Source organism: Pollicipes pollicipes, unplaced genomic scaffold, assembly GCF_011947565.3.
Source record: "Pollicipes pollicipes isolate AB1234 unplaced genomic scaffold, Ppol_2.1 Scaffold_7261;HRSCAF=8764_pilon_pilon_pilon, whole genome shotgun sequence".
Lineage (NCBI taxonomy): Eukaryota > Metazoa > Arthropoda > Thecostraca > Pollicipedomorpha > Pollicipedidae > Pollicipes > Pollicipes pollicipes.
The window spans coordinates 436,375-459,286 of NW_023597054.1; the positions used below are offsets into that span (position 1 = coordinate 436,375).

Here is a 22,912-nt window from a genome sequence, read left to right on the forward strand (position 1 = left end):
TTGCACTGCCCGCTGGATCACGCCAATCAGTCAGAAATACATTCCTGAATTCCAAGCAACGCGTTCTCAGAAGACGACGCCTTCTTCAAAAATACAATGTATGTCTGTGTAGAAACATGCTATTACAAAACTGATCGGGTGTGGGCGGCCGACGGGCCGGGGAGCGGGGGCAGGGCGGCCGGCGCCGGCGCTGGCGCGGGCGTCCGCTCGCAGCCGGACGCGCGGCGCCCGACCACACGGGCCGCACGAGCGGCCCCCGGCACGCAGGGCCTGGCGGCGCCGCCACCGTCGCCGTGACGCCAGCCGCCGACACGTCACGAGGAGACGAACACCATGTGCAAATAAAATCCCTTCGAACCGTCTCGCCGACAAAATGCAGCGTACAGATAATCTAAAACGCAGAAGAAAGATCAGGACCGTGCTCCGGCTGTCGACTCGGCAGCGGAGCCCGGGACGCGGCTAGCGAACATGCATCAGGCGGGCGTCACTGATATGTGCGACGGGCACGCCGCCACAACATCTTACACATGTTTGGCGCACCGCACCGCGGCGCGGCACGTTACCTCTCGTTATGCCAACGGGCGTATGTACAGCGGCCTTGTGTACAGCACCTTGTGCGCATGGCTGAGCCCGGCCGCCCGCCGTATCACGTCACGTATGGCGGTCGCGGGCAGGGGAAATGTGGGCCTTGGCGGCGGTGCTGCTGCAGTCGGCCGCGCCGCCCTGATATGTCGGCACCGTCGCAGGCGCCCGGCCGGCAGGCTCGCTCGCTCAATCGCCGCTGCGGCTCACGCTCGAGCACTACGTGGTCGAGCGTGTTGAGGCACTCGAGCGCCGCTCGGTACGCGAACGCCGTCGGTACATGCTGATCCTGCAGGGCGGGACCAGTCCAGTGCTGATCCTGCGAAGCGGGACCAGTCCAGTGCTGATCCTGCGGAGCGGGACTAGTCCAGTGCTGATCCTGCGGGGCGGGACCAGTCCAGTGCTGATCCTGCGGGGCGGGGCGCGCCGTTGCACCCGTTACGGAACCACACGACGGGCAACAAGTGACAATGAAGTCCACGCATGTGACTCACCGACGGATAGTCAGAACTCCTCTCAGCCGCCGAGGCCCGGTCCGTTCTGCGGACGCACCGAGGGACCGGTATCCACGGCTCCAGCGTGCTGATTACGGTTTAGCTTCAGGTGCAAGAAGTCAGAGCATACGTCTGTTGCCTCTCTGTTCTACCGCCGCAGTCAGCGCGTTTTATGTTCACTGTTTTGCCCGGCTCAGGTGTATCGGGTCATTCTGCTATAGACCCATTGGTGCATCCATATATAATTATACTCGCGCTATCGCGATGACGTGATAAACACGGCTTTAGGGAACCAGGTGTGATCAGCACCGGAACCAGTGTCAAAGATACGCTCAGAAATATACGGACGCAAGGCACGGGGCGCTCACTGCGCGTGACGTATGAAAGCAAGTTTGGAGCCGGTACCATGCCTGACCGGAGCCAGGACGGCCCGGCCGGCCGGAGACGGAGCCGCCGCCGCTCGGCGCGCGCCGCACGCACCTGGAACTCGAGCTCCATGCCGGTGATGTTGTCGCCGGGTCCGGTCGGCGGAAGCAGCTGCGATGTGAAGGCCTGCAGGTTGCGTGCCGGTACCTCCGTGTTGCCGGCCACCAGCGACTCCAGCAGCGCGTCGTGGATGAAAATGTACTGGCGGCAGGGCCGTGGCTGACGTCAGCGGGGGGCCGGCCGAGCCGGCGCCCAGCACAGCACGTGACAGCCTGCACCAGCATCAGCATCAGGACAGACCTGGGTTGGCGAGCAGACCAGCCGGGGAAGATGCTGGTGACGCAGTTCGAACGGAACTTTCACTGGGCAGCCAACCGCTGGCATGACCCACCACCACATCGGAACACGGCCAACACATTCCAGACGAAGAGTTCCGCGTTAACCTAGGAGTTCTGCCACACCCGCAGTGTCCGTCTCAGAGCGCCGCGCTCTGAGACGGAGCGCGGCCGTGTCCTCAGCCGGCGCGCACCTGGTCCTCGGTCTGCACCATGTAGTTGCGCTGGGCTCGCAGGCAAGTCACGTGACCGTAGACGTCAACCGTGGCCTCGGAGCGGATGCGCTCCAGCATGCTGTCGATGGCGATGAAGCACCTGCCGTCCGGAGGCGGCCGTCAGCGCCGTGACTCCTGCGTGGACGCGCGCGTCGCCGCACATCTGTCGCCCGACAAGCGGCGGCGGCGCGTCGCTGAACCCCAGACTTGCGAGCGCCGCCAATCCCCGCCAACGACTTGTGAATAAGATGTCACGGCTAACATAAGGGCAGCCCTACAAGCAACACGGCCCGCAACGCGACCCGAGCCTCTGCCGGAGCGATGAGGCCCACCGTGGCCGGCTCGGTGCTGTCGCGGGGCTGCCGGCGGCTCAGCGGGTCGCCCACTGACCCGGTGCGGCCCACACCAGCCGAGCAGTGCGTCACCATCGGCCCGGCGTCGGCCGGGTTCAGCGCCTTGACGTGGTGCAGGAACAGCAGGAACGGCGTCGGGTGGTCGGGCACGCCGTGGTCAGGCCATGCCGTGAACTGGAACTGGCGCACCTCGCGCCGCTCCAGCGAATCGGCCTGCCGATCACGCCAGTTACACGCGGGCTCACACGGAGCCATTTATACGCGGGCTCACGCGGCGCCAGTCATGCGCGGGCTCACGCGGCGTCAGTCACACGCGGGCTCACGCGGCGTCAGTCACACGCGGGCTCACGCGGCGCCAGTTACACGCGGGCTCATGCGGCGCCAGTCATACGCGGGCTCACGCGGCGCCAGTCACACGCGGGCTCACGCGGGACGGCACGTACCCGTTGCAGCTGAAAGGTGCGGACCACGTAGCTGGCCAGCTCCTGACTGTCTGTGAGCGTCACGTGGATGGGCCAGTACGACTTCGTGCCCTTGGTGGGCCAGTACTGATCGCACTCGATGCGCGCCTGCTCCTCCAGGCGCGTCATCATGACGATAGTGAAGCTGCGCTGCTCCCACACCATGCGCCAGAAGTCGGAGAACGTTTCGGGCAGCGGGCCCTGCGGCACCGGCCGTGGTGCGGTCAAACACCGCGGGGTTCATACACAACCAGGTCAAACACGGCGGTATTCAGATACGGTGGGGGTCAAACACGGCGGGGTTCAAACACAGAGGGGTCAGACACGGTGGGGTGTCGACACGACCGGGTTCAGGTACGGCGGGTTCAGACAAAGCACCCCTCAGCCACCGGTGGTCTCGAAAGCACCCAGACCCCAGCCCAGCAGCGGCTGACGGCGACAGTACATACAAGCCTCACAAGGGACGACACAAATGCGTTTGAATGACTCAACGCTCACTACAGTTCCCATCATGGGTCCCATCATGTTCCCTACAGTTCCATACAGCACATGTACAGTTCCCATCATGAACAGAACGCCCAGAGCAGTGAAATGATGCCATACGACCTCGCTGAAGCCGATGTCCCCTCCCCTCCGGCGGCCGAGACGCACCTGGGTGGCGATGTAGGCATTGTGCTTGAGGTAGCCGTCGCAGAAGTTGGCGTTGATGTAGTCGCTGCCCGCCAGCCCCTCCTCCGACTGCAGCACCACGCGCGAGTGGTCGTACGCTAATATGTTAGCATATCGGTTCTTGGGCTGATTCTTGTCCAGGTTGGAGTTGAACCAGGTGAACTGCTGACCCGGCTCGATCGACTGCCGACAGAGCGATGGGAGCGGCGCGGTCAGTGGGACTCCGGACAGAATGCGACGTTCGCCCACGCGGCGGGAGGCGGCGTGTCACAGGTCGGTGACGTTTGGCCACGCGGAGGGAGGCGGCGTGTCACAAATCAGTGAAGTTCGCCCACGCGGAGGGAGGCGGCGTGTCACAGGTCGGTGACGTTCGCCCACGCGGCGGGAGGCGGCGTGTCACAGATCGGTCACGTTCGCCACGGCATGACCCCCATACCGACATGAGCCGCTCATCTCACCCCAACGCGTCCACCCGCCCCAACTCCCTCGCCGTACGAGCCGTGCAAGCCGTGCAACCCCGAGTCCCCCGGGGGTGCACCTCGTACTCCTGCGAGAACTTGCTGTTGTCGTTGGCCTTGAGCGCTTCCACGTGGTCGGCCAGCTGGCTAACGTGTACGGGTGGGTGCGGTATCATGCCGGGCGTCTGGAGGTTCTGGCGCCGGACCTCGGCCGGGTCGGTCTGCGAGTGTCTGGCCGGCGCCGCCATGTCGCACATCGGCGGCTTCATCACGGTGGCTGGCTCTGGCGACCTCTGCAACTGGCGCCGCCTGCCACACCTGGCGCGGAAGGGGACGTCAGACAGATCTGGTCCGGTGAAGAGAACGCCAGAGAGCTCACCAATGGACAGGTCACGATCATGTTAACCAGACAACCAGGGCAGACCTAAGCCAAGGCTGAGCACAACTGCTGTGCTCTGGTCATACCGGGAAGCACGACCAGAGACCAATACAAAACGTAGGTCATTGAATGGTCAAGGCTACTTCCGTTGCCCCTGCTTCAGGTTGGTGTGATATATATCTAGTCGCAGATCGCCAGTACCGCTGGCAGCAGGCCGTGCCACCAACTCAAGCCGCTCATCACGACCCCGCCTGCGCCCCAGCCTGCAGTCGCCACGCCGCGCCCCCTTGGGCTCCGGGGCGTCCGGCTTCCCGTCCCACCGAATCACGCGCGGCAGCGGAGCGGCGACGCTCGGCCCACTCACCTCCTGGCGGCGATGACGATGTACGGCACCAGGATGATGAGCAGCAACAGACCGACGGCCGTCGGACCCACCACCCAGACCAGGCTGGACGAGGAGTACGACGCGCCCGCCCGCGGCCGCTTCATGTCCAGACTGAGCAATTCTGAGTACGGACTGGACGTGAACAGGTCCTGCACGAGGTGACGGCTCCGGTCAGGTCACATGGAGTGTGGACAGGGCAGTACGGACTGGATGTGAACAGGTCCTGCACGAGGTGACGGCTCCGGTCAGGTCACGTGGAGTGTGGACAGGGCAGTTCTGAGTACGGACTGGACGCGGACGGCTACCGAAAGCCGGAGGAAGTCACGTCAGATTGACAGCAGCACAGTGGGCAGGATGAGATGCCCGGCCGCTACAGAGGCCGACAGACGGAACTCAGCTGCACAGTCCCCCACAGACCTGACACAGACGGCACCACAGCATATGGCGGCTCAACAGCCGTGTAAAACCGGCACTCAAGACCACGCAACAAACCGTCGGTTACCTCTTCCGGCCAAAGCCAAGAGACGTATCCGAGCCGGACAGTGTCTTGGTCACGGCACCGTAGTCGCCAATGAGGAGTGGCACCCGCCGCCGCCTGCTTCAGCTGCCTCAGCCACACGAGCCGCACCTCCCCCCCCCCCCCCCCCCCACTGACCTCCGCCGGCATGTCCACGACGGCACGCACGAAGATGCGGTACTTCTTGCCCTTCTCCAGCGGCTTGACGAAGCCGTCGTACTTGCGACCGTCCCCGAGCGCGAAGGTGTACGGGATGCTGCGCTGGTGGAACATGGCGGTGATGTACGGCCGGTAGTTGGGCATCAGCTCGGAGCGCTTCGCCTCCACCATCTGGCGGCGGGAGAGGCCGAGTGACCGACCGGCGTCGACGGCAGGGTGCCGACCGCGCGGCGCCTGCCACATGCGCGCTTCCGGTCGGCCGCCTGCGCTCGGCCTGCGGCTGCTGGCGAGAGCAGCGCGAGGGCGGACGTCGGCCCGGCTCGACCCTTCAGCCGCGAGCTGGGCCTGCTCGAGCCGCGCTGCCGGCTGTGAGCTCTGCGCGGCGGGCGCTGCAGCGAGGCAGCGCCCGCCGCGCCGCCGCCGCTCACCTTCTTTGTGCTGTGCGAATCCGGATGGTCCCTGACGTCGTGTTCAGGCACCACCACGACAAGGTAGTGCGAGATGGGGCCGTACTCTTCCGAGGCACGCGGCAGGATCACCATCACATTCTGGTTGCGCACGCCCAGCGGGTCGGGCTTCGCCATCGGCTGCGGCGCTGCAGAGACGCGCAGACGGCACTCAGGCCGGCCGCACAACAGACCAATCACGGCAAGGACAGCGGAAGGCGTGCGCGTCAGACACAGTCCACGCTGACAGTGATACAGTCGTCTGGCTGTGCAGGGAGGCCGGTCACCGAACGGCGGTCACATGTGCAGGTCACGTCCCTCTGACCATCGGGCTGACCTAGCGACGTACCGGCTCCACGTGACAAACGAGCACGATTGAGCGGTTGTTGGTCGTCTATCGCCAACGACAGTGACATGAACAAGCCTCCCGATCACGCCAGCGCCACAACACAGTCAGAAAAGGCTCGTGAAAGCAGCTGACTAGGCTTCCCATCTCACAATGAGGGCCATAACGTACAAGCGCCTCCGCCCCGGACGATCTGTCACCTGGGGCCGATTCTCGCGCTCTAGAACACCTCCCGTCGTCCGTCTGCCGCGCAGAGCCCCCTCACTCCTCCCACTCAGTCAGACGCGCAGCGTCGCCGCCGCCGCCGCTGCTGGCGCCTGACCTACCGGCCATCTGAGTTGTGACGCGGATCTTGGCCGGCGCGCGGTAGCCGTTGTCGTCGGGCACGGCCGTCACGTTCACCGTGTACGTGGTGAACGGCTCCAGGTCCTCGATCTGCTTGCGGCAGACGCTCCTCTTTTCGCACCGCTTGGCGTCCAGGATCAGCGAGCGCGGCTCGATGCGACGCGACTGTGTTACGCCCTCGGCATCGAGGAACTCCTTGACAGCGTCGTAGCGGATGCGGTAGTTGCGCGGGTCAAGGTGCGCCGGCCGGCGCCACGTCAGCGACATGCCGTGCGCGCGCACGTTGAGCGCGTGCAGGTTCAGCGGCACGTCGATTGGATTCACGCGCACGCGGATCAGGTCCGAGAGACGGCCCAGACCCTGGGGGCAGACACCGCGGATCAGGTCCGAGAGACGGCCCAGACCCTGGGGGCAGACACCGTGGGTCAGGTCCGAGAGACGGCCCAGACCCTGGGGGCAGACGCCGCGGGCCAGGTCCAAGACGAGTGAGGTCCAAGGACCGGGTCAGGTCTGAGTCGCTAGTCAGGTCTAGGGAGCGGGTCATGTCCAGGGAGAGGGTCAGGTTCGAGGACCAGCCCAGGCGTTTTATTTCAAAAGTGGTGTGATTTTCAATACAGTCCAACAGCAATCGTGTCGACACGGCCACATCAGACATTTGTGAGACTGCTGCTCACGGACATTCTGACGCGCATGCAATACTCGGTCTCGTACAACGGGACGAAGACAGCATGCCTTCCTGGCAAAACACGCCCCACACACTATGGGTTCTGTGCTTAACACCGAAACAAAATGAAGTGGCACCACATAGACCACCAGCACATCCCTGACCGGACACGGAGCCGGTGGCCGGCCGAGCTACCTGGCCAGCAGCCCCGGACGCCTCTAAGTCGCGCCCGACCCGTCGCTTACCGACTTGCTGCGCGCGGCCACCGCGATGGCGTACTGGGCGTGCTTGTCCAGGTTCTTCAGCTCAGCAGACGTGTGATCGGCACCTTCTTGAACGACCAGCGTCTAGGTCCGTCCCGGGCGCCATGGCGTAGAACACCTGGCGGCCGTCCGGCTTGTCACGGTCCACAGGGCGACCACGGCGGCCGACCGCCGCCGAGCGAGGACCCGACCGCCCCCGCCCGAGGACCCGACCGCCCCCGCCCGAGGACCCGACCGCCCCCGCCGAGGACCCGACCGCCCCCGCCCGAGGACCCGACCGCCCCCCCCAGGACCCGACCGCCCCCGCCCGAGGACCCGACCGCCCCCCCCGAGGACCCGACCGCCCCCGCCCGAGGACCCGACCGCCCCCGCCGAGGACCCGACCGCCCCCGCCCGAGGACCCGACCGCCCCCGCCCGATGACCCGACGCCCCCGCCCGAGGACCCGACCGCCCCCGCCCGAGGACCCGACGCCCCCGCCCGAGGACCCGACCGCCCCCGCCCGAGGACCCGACCGCCCCCGCCCGAGGACCCGACCGCCCCCGCCCGAGGACCCGACCGCCCCCGCCCGAGGACCCGACCGCCCCCGCCGAGGACCCGACCGCCCCCGCCCGAGGACCCGACCGCCCCCGCCCGAGGACCCGACCGCCCCCCGCCCGAGGACCCGACCTGCCCCCGCCGAGGACCCGACCGCCCCCGCCCGAGGACCCGACCGCCCCGCCCGAGGGACCCGACCGCCCCGCCCGAGGACCCTGACCGCACGGCAGCACTCTGAGGCGCCGGATAGTGTAACGACGGGCGTGCCTCCTCACCGACATACAGATGCAGATGCTTAAAGGGATTGTTCCACATTCGTCTGGGGTTTTGAACGGAAATGCTTGGAGAGCATTCGGTTTAGTTCACAGCCCTGTTATTCTCACGACATAGACCCCGCCAGTTTCTGATCTACACGCCCGCCCGCGAGAATGTACATTACGGTGCGTTATCGTGGGGGCAAATCTCTTGGAATCAACTGAGACAAAAGTTTTTCCTTGACACACGGATTAATGATACGTTTTCAGTTCTGTCGCACCGCACCAATGTTAATATTCGTGACGCGAGAGCAATTTCTTTTTACAGGCCAAGAAAATCGTATTCGATAGTAGCGCCACCAACTTTACGCACTGGGATCTTATTCCAACAAGCCTCAAACTTGCCACTTTCTACACGACTGGCACCTGTTGAATTAAGCATGAAATGAACATCACGAAGAGCACCAGCAAAACATTGCCAAATAGCTTAGGCGACTTTTCATTAAAGGACATTAATTTTCGGTGCAACCAAATATGTATCGCGAGCAGACCGAGGTAGATTTAAGTTTGCGGTTGCTAACGCATCATTGTGATGTTGGTTTGCAATTTCTATGCTTGTTGTGTGTGCGATATGGGTTTATTCGTTTAGTTTTTCCGGTATAGAAATATTTCTTTCGAACAATTACTTGCATAAGCATGCCAAAGACTCCACGGTCGCGTAAAAAAAAACATTTTGTGATAAGCCACTCGGCTCCTACCGTCCCACCACTAACAGCCGACTACGGGAAAGCCTTGAGCTACATCAGGTGGCTGAGCGAATCGAAGAGGAATCTCACTAATACCATCTTCAAAACCACGACGATAGAAATTAGGGTGCTGTGGACCAACGAAACGATCCCTGTCCATGATTCAAAATACCTGACAAAATTGACCGAGAGGGATTCATATAAGCCCAACAGAGCTATCAACAAGAAATCAACGAAAGAAAGAGAGTGACGCAGCAACGCCGCCACCGCGAAATGAAGCAACCTTTTTGATGTCGCAAAATACAAGTGCAAGCCTCAGTGCAGCTTCCCATGCCCAGTTGCCTGCACAGTGTACCAGGAGGAGGTTGCCATGAAGGACCAGTGCAGGTACCGGAAGCTTACCCTGGGGTCATATGACCGGGATACGATTGTGACTAGGGAGGCTTGCGAGGCGCGGAGGATGGCCAGACAACTCCAGGGGCGTCGTGGCTCGGCCGCCATTGAGGCAGTGTCTGCTGCTGAACCTGAGTCGCCTTCCCCGTCGACTGCTGAGCCCGTGCCGCCGCTGACCTAGCGCTAGCTGCTAGTGCTGACCCCAAGCCTGCTCCGGGACCAAGTGGTCTCAGCGCTGGCGTGTCAGCTGAGAGCACGGATTCTTGCACGGTTCCGTACATGGTAGGAGGTGGCGACGAGACTGATTGTTCGTTCCTGTTGAGACCGCTGCCACTGTAGATTATGGCGTTAACGATCTAACACCGCTCTGGCGGTTGACAGCTATGGTGGCTCGCAACGGGTCGCTGCTGCTATCATCGCCTTTCAACAAGACAGCAGAGACGGACTGGGTACTTGAAATATAATATCGTAGATCGTAAGATCTGCTGCGCAAGATGCAGGGCGAGATAGGAGACGGCTCGTTAAAATGCTGAAGCAATCCATGAGTCATCCTCTACTTCGACGGCCGTGAAGACAGGAACTACATGAACCACACGGAGCCTGACGAATGCCGTCGAAAAACACGTGGTTGCCATCGCTGAGCCCGGCAGCCACTACCTGACTCATTTTACGCCCGAGTTCGGCCGCACCCTGCACTTGCTCAACGACCTACGCTCCGTGAGCCCGCAGTGCGACGGTCACACCAATGTGCTCGGCTGCGATGGCACGGTCGTCAACACCGAGACGATAGGCGACGTGTTCCGGTTGCTTGAGCTGACCACCGAGTCACCCGTAAACCGGTTCATCTGCCAGCTATACGGCAACGAGCTGAACCTCCTCCACCTACTGCTGACCTTGGACGGCACGACCGCGGGATCGATTCTTTTCTAAACCCATCGGCAAGACCTGTGCCGGAGAGGTCTGGGAGAGGGACGTTGTGGCATTCAAGCCTATGCCGGGCACGTGCCAAACCTGCCGGTCGACCTGATCCAGCAGCTCGGCACCAGCTAGCAGCTGCTGTACCTTCTGGCCTCCGACGTTCAAAACGGCTCTGTCCGAAGCGTGGCAGCCCAGCGACAAATCGGAACATGGAACCACGTCAGGTAAATATGAAAACGCATTATCCCCGAATTAACAACAGGAGTGTTTAAACTGACCTCGCACCGATTGACCTTTCATGCGCTCACTTTTGAGCAGTTACTTGTTATCATACCTTGGGCCGTAGCACGTCGCATCACTTGCTCGTAGGTTCATGCTTACTAGTACATTTGTTGATACGTGTTCCGTCACATTTAAAGACTCTAGATATCGGCATAACTGCATTCAATAAACAGCTGCAACACTTTTTGTACGATTTAATGTTCAGTTCGCAACAAAATGTTCTAATATATTCACTTTTGTCTTCAGATGGTTGACACTGGCCGCTGGCCTGCTCCTAGCTTACATCCCTACCGAGACCTCCAGCAACGCTCTCCAGGACCTCGTCCAGTGCGTGGTCGGCCACTATGTGCCGGTATGGTCCGCCATCCGGCAAAACAGCGGCTGCGACTTTGGCTTACGCAACTTGTCCCGAAACATCGCGGGGCTCCGCGACTTGCCGCAGCACACATAGTCATCCAGCGTAGCGGGTGCTGGGTCCGTCCGAAACAGCTGCTGCTGGACATTGTGTGGGATGAGAACCGCATGGTCCGTGAACACGCGGTTCCGATCGTCGCGCCGCTCGTGAGCAGCAAACCGAGGGTCTTCTTCAGCCCAGGGTCTTCGCCATCTCAGCGGTAAACTTCGAGGACGTGAGGTACACCGAACTGATTCCCTGGCACGGACCAGTCACACAGCCTCCAATGCGAGACGTCGGCGACTACGAGCTGCGGTACAAAGTGCAGACACCGCTGGCCATCTTGCCCTATCTGGTTCACACTAGGAGTGCGACGCAGCGCCGCACTGCCGAGGACGTCTGCGACTGGAGCTGGAGCTTCGGCAATATGTGGAGCCCAGTTGCGAAGGTATTTCTGCTACCGCGCGATCTCTGCCAACAGGCGTTTTGGGTTTCCAGTCTGTGAGCAGTTGCTGTTTGGGCCGGTGCATCGAATACGCAGGCTCGGCCGGGAGTAAGCTGTGCATGGGGGCACCCTACCCCTTCCCCTCTGTACTCACCTGGTACAAGCTGCTATATGCATTAAGTTGTACACAAACAATATATTCTGAGTCATATGCTGTGCATGGTATTGTTTGCATCACGGGAGTTGTCTTTGAGAAGTGAAAATCTAAAGCAGCACTAACGAAGATACCCGTGCGAGCTCATTCTCAACAGCACGTAGAGTTTTCGCCATACGTGAACCAATCGGCCAATGTCGGATCCGCATATTAGACCTTAGACCGAGACAATCTCGTACGACAGTCTAAGGAGCGCTCGGTAGCATCGCTTCCATACGCACTGGTATTTTGTAACACTCGCCGCCCACGGCCTGGTGTTACCTGCGGTGGCGGACGCCGCCCAGGACTGGGTGACTGCAACGCCGGGCATCAGTTTACAGCGATATTTTGGTCGTCTCGCGCGTCACGAAATTAAGTTTTTGATAATAACTTTTGCTACGTCGTGTACTTTTGGACCCCTGCGCGAAAACTTCTTTGTCTCACTTGGTTTTGTTACTGATGACACCCTAATGTACATACTACTTCGTGCCAACTATTTCAAGATTGCCAAGCCATCCTTGACGGCACAGTGTCATTCAAATCCTGCCATTCAACTGGCCACGCGGCGTTCAAGGTCAAGCAAATATAATTGTCGAGCCATTCACATGTAACACTCGTGAGTGCGCTTGCCAGATATAACGGCCGTCAACTGGCTCTCACTCAATGTTGTGTAAGGGAGAGCCAGGTCGAGGATCCCTGCAGGGGCCGCTCGGCCAACACGCGACTGATGTATGCACCCTGCCCCGGACAAGCGGGGCATTGCGAGCATGCAAGATGATGTAAGAAATACGATAAGACGATAAGAGGGTCGGTCGGATATTCTTCACGAATTACGTTTTGTGCTGAGAAATACAAGAAGTCATGCATCCTGCCTATTTAGTGCGGAAAAAGACCTGTAATCGACAAACTTAAGAAAAGCGCTATAGCCGAGAGGTCAATAAAGTACACAGCTTAGAATCACGGAAAACAATATGCCAGAACACCAGCAAGGGCCAAAACACGAGCACGCTATTTGTCATGTCGCGAGTCCCGTCGTAACGATATTTGGTTCAGCACACAGCCATCATCACCACCCGGGAGGCTAACTGCCGGGGGATTGAAGAACTAGTGAGTGCCGTCACACAAGCGTTTCATGACGCAATCAAAAGGTGATCTATCGATGAGCATCTTTACAAAAAAAGAAGCTTTGTTGCCTAGAGCAGTCTTTTCCAATTAAAAACATAACGAGAGTAATACATGAGCTTATTTCATCAAATCTGATGCTTGATTCCATATCTTCCAATGTGGAATATTCCCTTTACGGACAGCAAACAGGAGATGGACAGGACGTATGGCATCGGAGACGAAGCGAACGCTTGCGATGAGCCGCGGCCCCACCCCACCAACAGACATACCCGCCCGCCACATGACGCTCGCGCCGGTTGGGCGGCCGCGGCGTGGCGCCGTCTCGGCCCCGGGTCTCGCCTACTGACCTGGTATCCGACGATCTGTGTGGCGGTGTGCACGTGCTCCCACCACACCTCGACGCTTGAGAAGCTGGTGGCCATGGCGCGCAGGTTGATGGGCGGCCGCACCAGGTCACTCTCGGTGCTGACCGAGAAGGGCGCACTCCACGGCCCGGCGCCCACCGACGTGTTGGCGCGCGCCCGGAACACGTACGCCGTGCTCTCCTCCAGCTTGGTGAACACCACCTGCACGGCACACGGCGGCCTGACGGGCAGCACGACTGCGCGCCGAGGAGAGCGCGCCGCCATCGCTCGCAACGCTACCGTACGTCACGGTACACCGAACACCTGACGATTAAAACAAAGGCGTTCTTTGATCACCGCGGCCGCCAACGAGGCCCCGCACGAAAAGGGTCCATACTTATCTGACAGTGTGAGAGCAGTGCTGGACTAGCTCTCAAGCACTGAAGTTCAGTTTGTTATACCAGCCGGAGTCGGCCTAATGCGTCGGCCTCTGCCAGCCATGCCAGGACAGGGAAGAGATGGGAGGCACGCACGGGACCGGATGTCGCAAACCTTGGTGTCGTTGGGGTGCATCCGCTCCACGTGGTCGAGGTTGCCCTCCTTGTGGAGCTGCACACTGTAGCCGGTGATCTTGCCGTTTCGCTGGTCCGATCGCGGCGGATCCCAGGTGAACGCCACCCGATCGGTCGCCTGAAATCTGGCGACACACCGCCGGCGGGCGCGGTCAGTCCGACATCGCCCGCCGGAGGGCACGTCATCACCCGTCGGAGAGCATGGTCAGTACGACATCACCCGCCGGAGGGCACATCACCCGCCGGAGGGCACGACATCACCCGCGGGAGGGCACGGTCAGTCCGACATCGCCCGCCGAAAAACTAGCACCAGCAGCACCTGTGGCAAACGCGTCGTCATCCGCAAACCCGTGTCCCGGTTTTACTTATGGCCGACAGCCGCGTGCTCCCCCGTGCGTGACAACGGATCAGGCACGTCGAGAGGTCCGAATGGAGGCCGCCAGGATGAGCTTTTAATTACGTGGACACGGCACAGCAAAGCCCGCTCCCATTCTAGCCGCAATACCTGCAGCGATCTGTTCGCCCAATGCAAATGTGGCCTAAACCCGTTTTATCTGTTTGTAAACCTGTGAACCTGTGAGCCTGTTTTACCCTTTTATATGACCCGTTTTACTATTGTTTTATCTCATTTTTTCATTTCATCGGAGCATTAAGGTGGCATGGGTTTCTGGCGTCCGTAAGTTCACGCTAAACAGCCCATGTTCTGTGAACCTTGGTCTCACCAGGCGATCGTAAAGTTTCAGGTCAAAGGCAGAATTCTGTGCGGAAGTTTGGCGTGTCACAATCCTCGGCACAGTCCACTGCGCCCTATAGCCTCATGTGACCTTGGGCGGCCGCTACCACCGACCGCAAGTCATCCCAGCCAAGGGTCAATAGCGAGAGCGGAAGCGACTCGAGTAAATCATTATTGCGCGGAAGACCACACGAGACAAGGTACCAAGATCGCATTACATTCCTCGCTAAGCGCAAAATCCGCTGGCGCCAACAACGATTGGTACATTGGCAAATTAGGCGTGTTTTGGAGCCGAAAGCACACAATGGTCCGAAATGCCCCCAAAGCGAGCATAGCCGCAGAATAACAAATACTATATGTAAGAATGTATTTTATCATCTCCGAACAATTGTCGCTGACATCCTGTAGTTTTGTAGCAACAACATACAATAAATGGCTAAAAAGGCATCCAGAATGTTAAGGAGTACAATTCTGCGCAAAAGCTAGAGAAAACAATCGTAGGGACATCAATAGATTCATTGATTACATTATATGAAATGCATGAACCCAGAAAAAACCACAGGGTGCTACTGTTGTGTCTTGGTGTTTTAGGGCGCGCCGACTGCAATGGTCATTTTGTGCCCATTTCAGAAATGTATTGGTCGTTTGGTCAAATTTGGTCATTGAAAAGGGCAAATTTGTTTACTTCCTGCCCTTCCTCCCCCACAGCCCACACACCATGTTTCCTGGCGGCTAAGCTGGCCAGGTACTGAGTCGCCACTGCTGGCGCGTCGGCAGCGGCGCCCCGCCCGGCCGCCACCCACCTGAACGTGACGTTGGTGACGGGGCCGGACGGCGCGCCCTCGCTCGCGTTGTACGTGATGATCTGCTCCTGGCCGTGGCCGACGTCGTTCCGGCCGCTCACGCGAAACTCGTACTCGACGCCACGTTCTGCCGGCCGGCCGCGACGGCTCAGCTCGGGCCAGCCAACCGACTCAGGTCTGACTCACGGCAGGAATTACGGCCGGACTCATGACAGGACTCACTACAGAAACCACGACAGTACGTACGGCGGGACTCATGACAGGACTCATCACAGGAACCACGACAGTACTTACGGCGGGACTCATGACAGGACTCACTGCAGGAGCCACGACAGTACTTACGGCGGGACTCAAGACACGACTCACTGCAGGAGCCACGACAGTACTTACGGCGGCACTCATGACAGGACTCACTGTAAGAGCCACGACAGTACTTACGGCGGCACTCATGACAGGACTCACTACAGGAACCACGACAGTACTCACGGCGGGACTCATGACAGGACTCACTACAGGAACCACGACAGTACTTACGCCGGGACTCAGGACTCGGCGGGCACGTGTCCGGTACACGGCGGTGCGAGAAGGGCGCACGACAGCGCGTTGCCAGCTACGCCACCGGAAGCGCGCGCGTGCATGCGTGTGCGCGTGCGTACGCGGACACACGCACCCACCAACACCCACACCCACACCCACACCCACACCCACACCCACACTCACACTCACACTCACGCTCACACCCACACCCACCCACGAGGGCGGTGGCGGTTCGGGGCGGAGAGGAGACATGCGAATTGGCCGTTCGAGGGCAGACTAACCCAGGCCGCTGAGCCGTTTGTACTGGGTCGTGTTTCCGGCGATGGTGACCTCCCTGAGCCTGGCGGCGTCGCCCGTCCGGCCGTAGCGCAGCCGGTAGCCGAGTAACACACCGTGCGTCTCGGTCGGGCGAGACCACTCCACGTCCAGCGTCACCCGCTCCTCCTCCTTGATCACTCTGCCGGACACGTGCGCATCGGTCAGTCCCTGACGAGCTGGCGCCCACTGTCGGTCCACACTCTTCCGGCTTTCAGCATTTCCCTGAAGCACCACGACCACAGTACTCATCAACACAGTGCTCATTACAGTACTCATCAGCACAGTACTAATTACAGTACTCACCAACACAGTACTCATTACAGTACTCATCAACACAGTACTCATTACAGCACTCACCAACACAGTACTCATTACAGTACTCACCAACACAGTACTCATTACAGTACCCATCAAGACAGCACTCATTGCAGTACTCATCAACCGTGGTCAGGGCGCACGATTTCAGCCAGGGACGTCTCGCCGCCGCCAAGAGCCGGTCCGGTGCAGCGCACACTGCGGGCGCCGCTCGCACCGCAGCCACTCACTTGATGTGCACGTCGGGCTGGCTGGGCACGCTGCCCTGTGTGGTGGCGCGCGCCGCGTCGCTGCGCGAGCCGTCCCCCTTGCGAGTGAGTGCCGACACCTGGCGGCGGCGCATCGACACAGGTCAGGCTCGCCGACACGGCCGCAGGCGTCAGACGACGGTCGGCCGCGCCCAAGGAGAGCACCGCACGGAGCGACCAGAGCACACCACAGGCACCGGTCGGCCATCACCCCAACTGGTGGCCAGCTTACAGAGTAGACTGCGACGACCCAGGCAGCGCATGTAGCTTGCTTTCGTTGCAAGGCCAGCAGCGCTGTCCGCGCACCACGTCAACACCGACACCGACAAGCCTGCGTGCGCTCGCATGACACCGCACGACCACGCCACCCCACCCAACAGCCCACCCAACACCACGCCCACCCAACAGCCGCCGGAGCATCCACCCCTTCTCCCGGCGATATCTCATGTCTCTCGCCGCCACCTCTCCCACCAGCCGACCAAGGCCCGGGGCGAACAGAGGCGTGGGACAGAGCCCGGCGGCCGGCGCGTCCACCCACCCGGAACAGGTAGGAGGTGCTGGGCTGCAGGTCGGCCGCCGTGTAGTCGGCCGCCTCGCCGTCGCGGATCTCGTAGCGTCGCGGCCGGGACGAGCGGCCGTTGCCCTGCCGAGCGGCGCGGCACAGGCGTCAGGCGGGCGCCAGGCGGACGGCCGCCCAGCAGGACCAGGCTGGCACACGGTGACGTGGTCGGTGACGTCATCCGTGCCACATCCTCAGATCGCGCAAACGCTCCAAATTCTTTTTCATTCCGTAAGTTCTTCAGTGCATCACAGAGGAACATTAGTCACATAGATAATGCAGTAGTATGAGCCTCGTTCCTCCGAAAAACCAGGAAAAACATTGGTTAAAAATCAAAACTGGGCGTACGCGTAGCTTGGAAAAACAACAAGCTTAAAAAGTCTGTGGTGAAATCTTCCATCTCGAAGCCAAAGTCCCCGGGTGGCAACAGATGCCATGTATGCAGTTCTGGGCTCCGAGGGGTTTGCACGCAAAAAAACGTGGTTTACGAAATCAAGTGTGCGCTTTGTGAAAAACATGGGAGGGACATAGTGTATGCCGAGGAGTCCATGCGCCCTATTCGTTTGAGATATAATGAACACTTGCGAGGCGCTAAAACCAAAACAGGGAATACCCCTTTCGGTGACTACTTTTTGGCAAAACACGCTCAGGCTGAAATCGAGGGAAGTGTGGACCCTATCCCTCTTTTAGAGCTCAAAGTCATCTACAGAACACAGGACCACCCAGACAGGAAAATAAGTGAATCAATTCTTATAAAAAGTCGGCGACCAAATCTTAGCATACAGGGCCCACCATGGCCGATTATGCGAGTGTGATATGTGCCTTTATGTGTGATGTGTGCTAGCTTAAAATCGTTTACATGTGTAAGTGATGCCTGTCGCGCGATGCGCGCTGCCTGTTCAATTGAAATCGTTTGCGCGCATAATTGTTGCGCGATGTTTGATGCCTGTTTACTTCAACTTGCTTACATGTTCAAATAAAGCGTGACGCGTGATGTCTATTTGCTTCAAGTCGCCTGCATGTACACGTATGTTCGGGCATTCTAATTCTCAGGTAGGCACGGTACCTTGGTAATGGCTGCCAATCGCTCTTTGTTTATTCCCCTGAATGTTGGTGTCCAGCAAAAACTGTGGCTTACTCTTTCAACAACAACAAAAAAAAACCTGAAAAATCGAGTAGGAACATCGGCAGGCAATTTTGAATGCCTGTCTTGTATTGTTTCAATAAAGGCAGGTTGCCGAAATATCAACCAAACTATATCTCTATTCTCCTGGTTTTTCCGAGGAATCGGCTAATACTACTGTCCAATTTTTCATTCCTGTGTGTGTGTAACTAGTTCTGGCATAGTGTTTTTTTCACGTGACACGCACAGAGAAAACCCATGTCTAGGATATTTAATTTCTAAGGCGAGCTTGCCGATGCTCACACGCTCTCCGGGCACATTTCTTGAGTCGTGAAGGTGTTTGCTGCTGAAAATAACACCAAGCTCGTCTTCGTTCAATATCGTTGACCACGTATTTAATAGTCTGGTGTCTTTGTTCTGAACCTCTAATTTTGTCACAGTATATACCTTGAACTACCATATAAACATGCGCATTTTACAGAATGAAGGGCATAAAGCATGATCTTAAGTCCAATATCAAAGCACTCGGCCGCACTTGGGTGCGGCCCCACTTCCGCCGCTGGCCCGGGCCTGGGCCCTAGCCGGCCGGTGACTGGCGCCGGTGCTAGACCAGGCCGGCTGCCGGTCGGACCGCCTCACCTCAGTGCCTAGCTCTTGCACGAGGACCTGGTACCCGAGGATCAGGCCGTTGCGCTCGCGGTCCGTGGGTAGTGACCAGGTGAGCCGGACGGCCGTCGAGTTCAGCACGCGGGCGGTCAGGTTGCGCGGCTTGCCCGGCACTGTAGGAGCGGCGCTCAGCTCAGTCCGGCCGCCAGCCCCGCACACACACAGCACGCCCAACACCGGCCACGCGGCCACTGCCGCTAACCAAGCGCTGCCACAGCGCCGCCGCACACGGCGCCTGCCTAATCACTCACAAGCAGAGGAGATGGGAGCCGACGTTACGTTAGCAAGGAACAGTGTCTGTACAGCGCGGCTCACTGGCCGAGGACCAGCCCGCCTGGGTTATGAGAAGAACGCCATGGCAAACGCGAACACGACACCCAGCTATCTATATCGCGACAGACGCGCTCGAGTCATTGTTTGAACAGAGACAAATAGAGCGACATAGAGCATGCCAAGTGGGTATTGCGAATTGACAGCCGGCGCGGTGACCTGTTGGCGTGGGCTAACCGCGACTCCGCTGACTTGTGTGCTCGCCCCATTCTCCACCGCTCCTCCCCCAGGCTCCGACCCCTCCCCGGAGGCGGTAGGGGGAAACTGTTACCAGTGCCAAAGGTCTGCTTCACGGCATCCATGGACACCGCATCGAACCGCTACCACCTACGCAAGGTGATGAGGGAAAACGTCCAGGGCCGAGCTCGGCCATGCAAACGGCTAACGACAACGGTTGGCGGCCGAATCTGGCGGCATTCATGTCCGGACTGGCCGAGCTGGCGGCCACAGAGTCTTCAGTACTCACTGCCGGCCTTTCAGAGATGGAGGACCACGCACAGTCACGGGAGGAGGGGAGAGAGAAACAGAGAAAGAGAGGCCAGATATCAAATCACCGCACACCATGTTGACCAAAAAACACACGACAAGCAAAAGTTATCCGGCCCTCGATGAGCGCACAATAGGTCGGGGGGCGCATCGGTGCCCTAAAATAGTGGCGGGATGTCACAATTGGTGACGACTGAGAGCTACAGACCAGAAGGCCCTGTGAAAGAAGACCATGCACAAGGAGTGTCAAGTGATGCCTACGACAGGCCTACTGAAGAAACAGAGCAAACCCCTCCAGATACGTCAACCAGAGCGCAAGCACGCTGCTGATGCACAAATCAATTGATGTCGTTAGAACGGCCGTTTCGGCCCTTATCGCATGCTTCATGAGGCTTCCTTCACGTCTCTATGATCTAAGTGACCCCCGCCTGAACACTCTACACCTTTGCTACAGCCCATAGCCCTTCTTGAAGACGGCTAATGCTTGGTAACACTTCTGACAGCGCCCAGATCACACACCGCACACCTTTGGGCACTGTCTCAATTCCGGGGCTCTTCTGCGTGACGAGGCATGGGAGGCGTCCGCCACACAGAACGCACAGCCAGTTATCCCGGCCGCCTCGTGTTCAGCAGGCCCCCAAGCACCATGGCACGGCCCATGGCTACATTTTCTCGGCAAACAGCAGCGGTAGCAAACCCTGTTTGCCATGGCTTGGACTGGCCACAGCGCCCGACGGCGCCGCGTCAGAAATGATGGTTGGCAGCACGGAAGTTGGCATTCTAGCCGGTCAGGTCGACCAAGCGCACACGGCCACGGCCGCCTGGAATCAAGCGGTGGCGAATCTGGGGTGTGAACACGTCCGCATCGGCCAGCCCAACGCAATGTATCGCTAGGCGACAAGCCGAGTGTCACCGGCACACACAACATGAAGTGTTATGAATGAGGAATCTCTAGCCCCCGCAAAACGGGTGCCACGTTTTCATCTCAGTTTTATGGGGGTCTGCTGTTTCGAGCAGTACCTTTTGGTTCACCTTCACCTGACCGGAGCCGGCTTTTTTTTGGCGTGTCTGAAGCTAAAAAACGACTCCGACCGTCCTCATGAGTTAATTTGACGTCTTGCCCAGTGCGCGTGCTCTAACCCCTCCCAGCCCACTCCTCGGCTGGAAAGAGTACCTATTTACGATTGCGTGCTGGAAATGTGCAATACAACTGTGCGCTAGGTCACAAGGAGTTGCTAGTGACAGATAAAGAGACAGAACACCAATAGGAGTGAGAAAAAAAAACATCTCAGTCCGCACCCGGATCCGTGATGCTACATAGAAAGGTTCATGATGACATACCGTCTTAAACGCAGTTTGACCAAATACCAGCAGTTCATTCCCAACACAGTACATATCATATTTCCTTTAAAGTCGCCTGGAAATATATTAGAGCTCCAGACCTTCCCCTGCGAGGCACTGGGTGAGTTTGGTGTTTTTAGCAATGAGCAATGTTTCCTGGCACAATAACCGAAGGAACGATCCGCTCGTAGTCCAATGACTCGGGACGATTGCCGCCAGTGGTGCCCGTCCTCCGGCCACGCCGGCCACGGGGGCCTGATCACACATTACTGGCCCATTGCTCTACTACAGAGGGCTGATGCAATACGAATTGTCAAGACTGCGTCGGAGCGTTTTAAAATGAAACGAAGCCTGATATGCTGAGACCGGCGGGGCTACCGCGGGCACCTGCGAGGCCAGCCCATCAAGAACGGTTGGCACCCCGCTGTCTCGCAGCGCCGGGGTTCACCACGCATAACGCCACACTGCCATTAAGCAGTTCGGTGCGACAATTAACATTGACAATGACAAATTTCGTCATTCCCTCGCAGAATTATGCTCCTGGCCTTTGCCTGGATATTTACCATGGTAACGTCCAATAGCGTTCGATTCTGGTTGAAACGTAAATAAATAAACTCTGCATTTTAACTGTCCCACGAAGAGTAAAAGTTATCTCTTCAAAAGTAGAACACCTGAAATATTGTAACTTATGCACTTTGCCTTCAACAGTGCAGCTATAACCGAAAATGTTATCGCAATGAAATCATCCTTGCGTGTTATTCCCCACCATGGGTGCATGCCAACAACACAAAGTTGCAGAATAGTAGCGTAAAGAGACAACTCACGAACAAAAGAAAGTTCAAGTACATTTGGTGTTCAATATACCAAAATGAGCCAAAACAGTATTCCGCAGCTTTCTACGTGTTGAACCAAAGCACGTTTTCCAAGAAGCGCAGCCTCTTTCGCAGCAAGTGCATATGCTCCATCTGAGGTTGAAACACAGCGACAATCGTTTAACAACCCATTAGTATGTCTATTGGTTACACAATACATGTATCGAAGGCCATAAAAACTCGACAATACACGCCGATAATGTCACCTATACCCAACCCTGTTAAAGATCCACCTTCCTGAAACACCTTTCGCATGGGAAAACCAATGCCTCGGCTGCAAACCGATCACTCTCCCTTGAACCCCGCAGAGTCCTCGCCTCTAGGGGACACAGCCCGAGCCATGCCAGCCAACTCCCCTCAAAACTCCGACGACACAACGGCTGCTCATCACCGGGCGCCTAACAGTCCCTACACAGCCGGCCCCGGCCGAAGCACCCCCACGCAGCTCGGCGTCCCCCTCCAGCAAGCCCCCGCCGTCTAGCCGCCCCCTCCGGCTGCCCCCCCCCCCACCCCCTCCCCCTCCCCGGCTGCGCGTCACCCCCACGTACCGTCGTCTTCGGTGCGTGCCAGGACCGGGTGGCTCTGCGGCCCGTCGCCCACCAGCGTGCCGGCCAGCACACTGATGGAATACTCGGTGTACTTGCGCAGCTCGTCCACCGTGAAGTTGCGATGCGACGGGTCTTTCAGCTTGATCTCAACCGCGTCCGAGTCGTCCTGGCCAGAGCGCTTCAAGAAGATCTTGTAGTAGCGGATGGCACCGTTCCGCAGGTCCGCCGACGGCGGCAGCCAGGAGACCAGCAGCGAGCGCGAGTCCAGCGCGCGCACGCGCACCGCCCGCGGCGCCCCGCCCGGCACTGCGGCACCACAGCACAATGCGCATGC

The 22,912-nt window shown here is 58.9% G+C and overlaps 1 protein-coding gene across 1 annotated transcript in view; it reads right to left on the minus strand.

Annotated features, from left to right (window-relative positions):
• Window positions 1-261: 261 nt before the first annotated feature.
• The window catches only part of LOC119112079 (tyrosine-protein phosphatase Lar-like), a 45,874-nt gene continuing 23,223 nt past the window's right edge, over window positions 262-22,912 (minus strand). Inside the window, 21 exon segments of the mRNA XM_037236070.1 lie at window positions 262-871; window positions 1,557-1,703; window positions 2,032-2,152; window positions 2,443-2,618; window positions 2,849-3,067; window positions 3,518-3,718; window positions 4,074-4,311; window positions 4,737-4,906; window positions 5,413-5,604; window positions 5,862-6,028; window positions 6,552-6,930; window positions 7,480-7,569; window positions 7,571-7,615; window positions 13,131-13,349; window positions 13,680-13,824; window positions 15,236-15,362; window positions 16,054-16,229; window positions 16,636-16,733; window positions 17,192-17,296; window positions 18,975-19,114; window positions 22,579-22,884. Coding sequence (XP_037091965.1) covers window positions 647-871; window positions 1,557-1,703; window positions 2,032-2,152; window positions 2,443-2,618; window positions 2,849-3,067; window positions 3,518-3,718; window positions 4,074-4,311; window positions 4,737-4,906; window positions 5,413-5,604; window positions 5,862-6,028; window positions 6,552-6,930; window positions 7,480-7,569; window positions 7,571-7,615; window positions 13,131-13,349; window positions 13,680-13,824; window positions 15,236-15,362; window positions 16,054-16,229; window positions 16,636-16,733; window positions 17,192-17,296; window positions 18,975-19,114; window positions 22,579-22,884 — 3,686 coding nt within the window. The 3' untranslated portion in view covers window positions 262-646.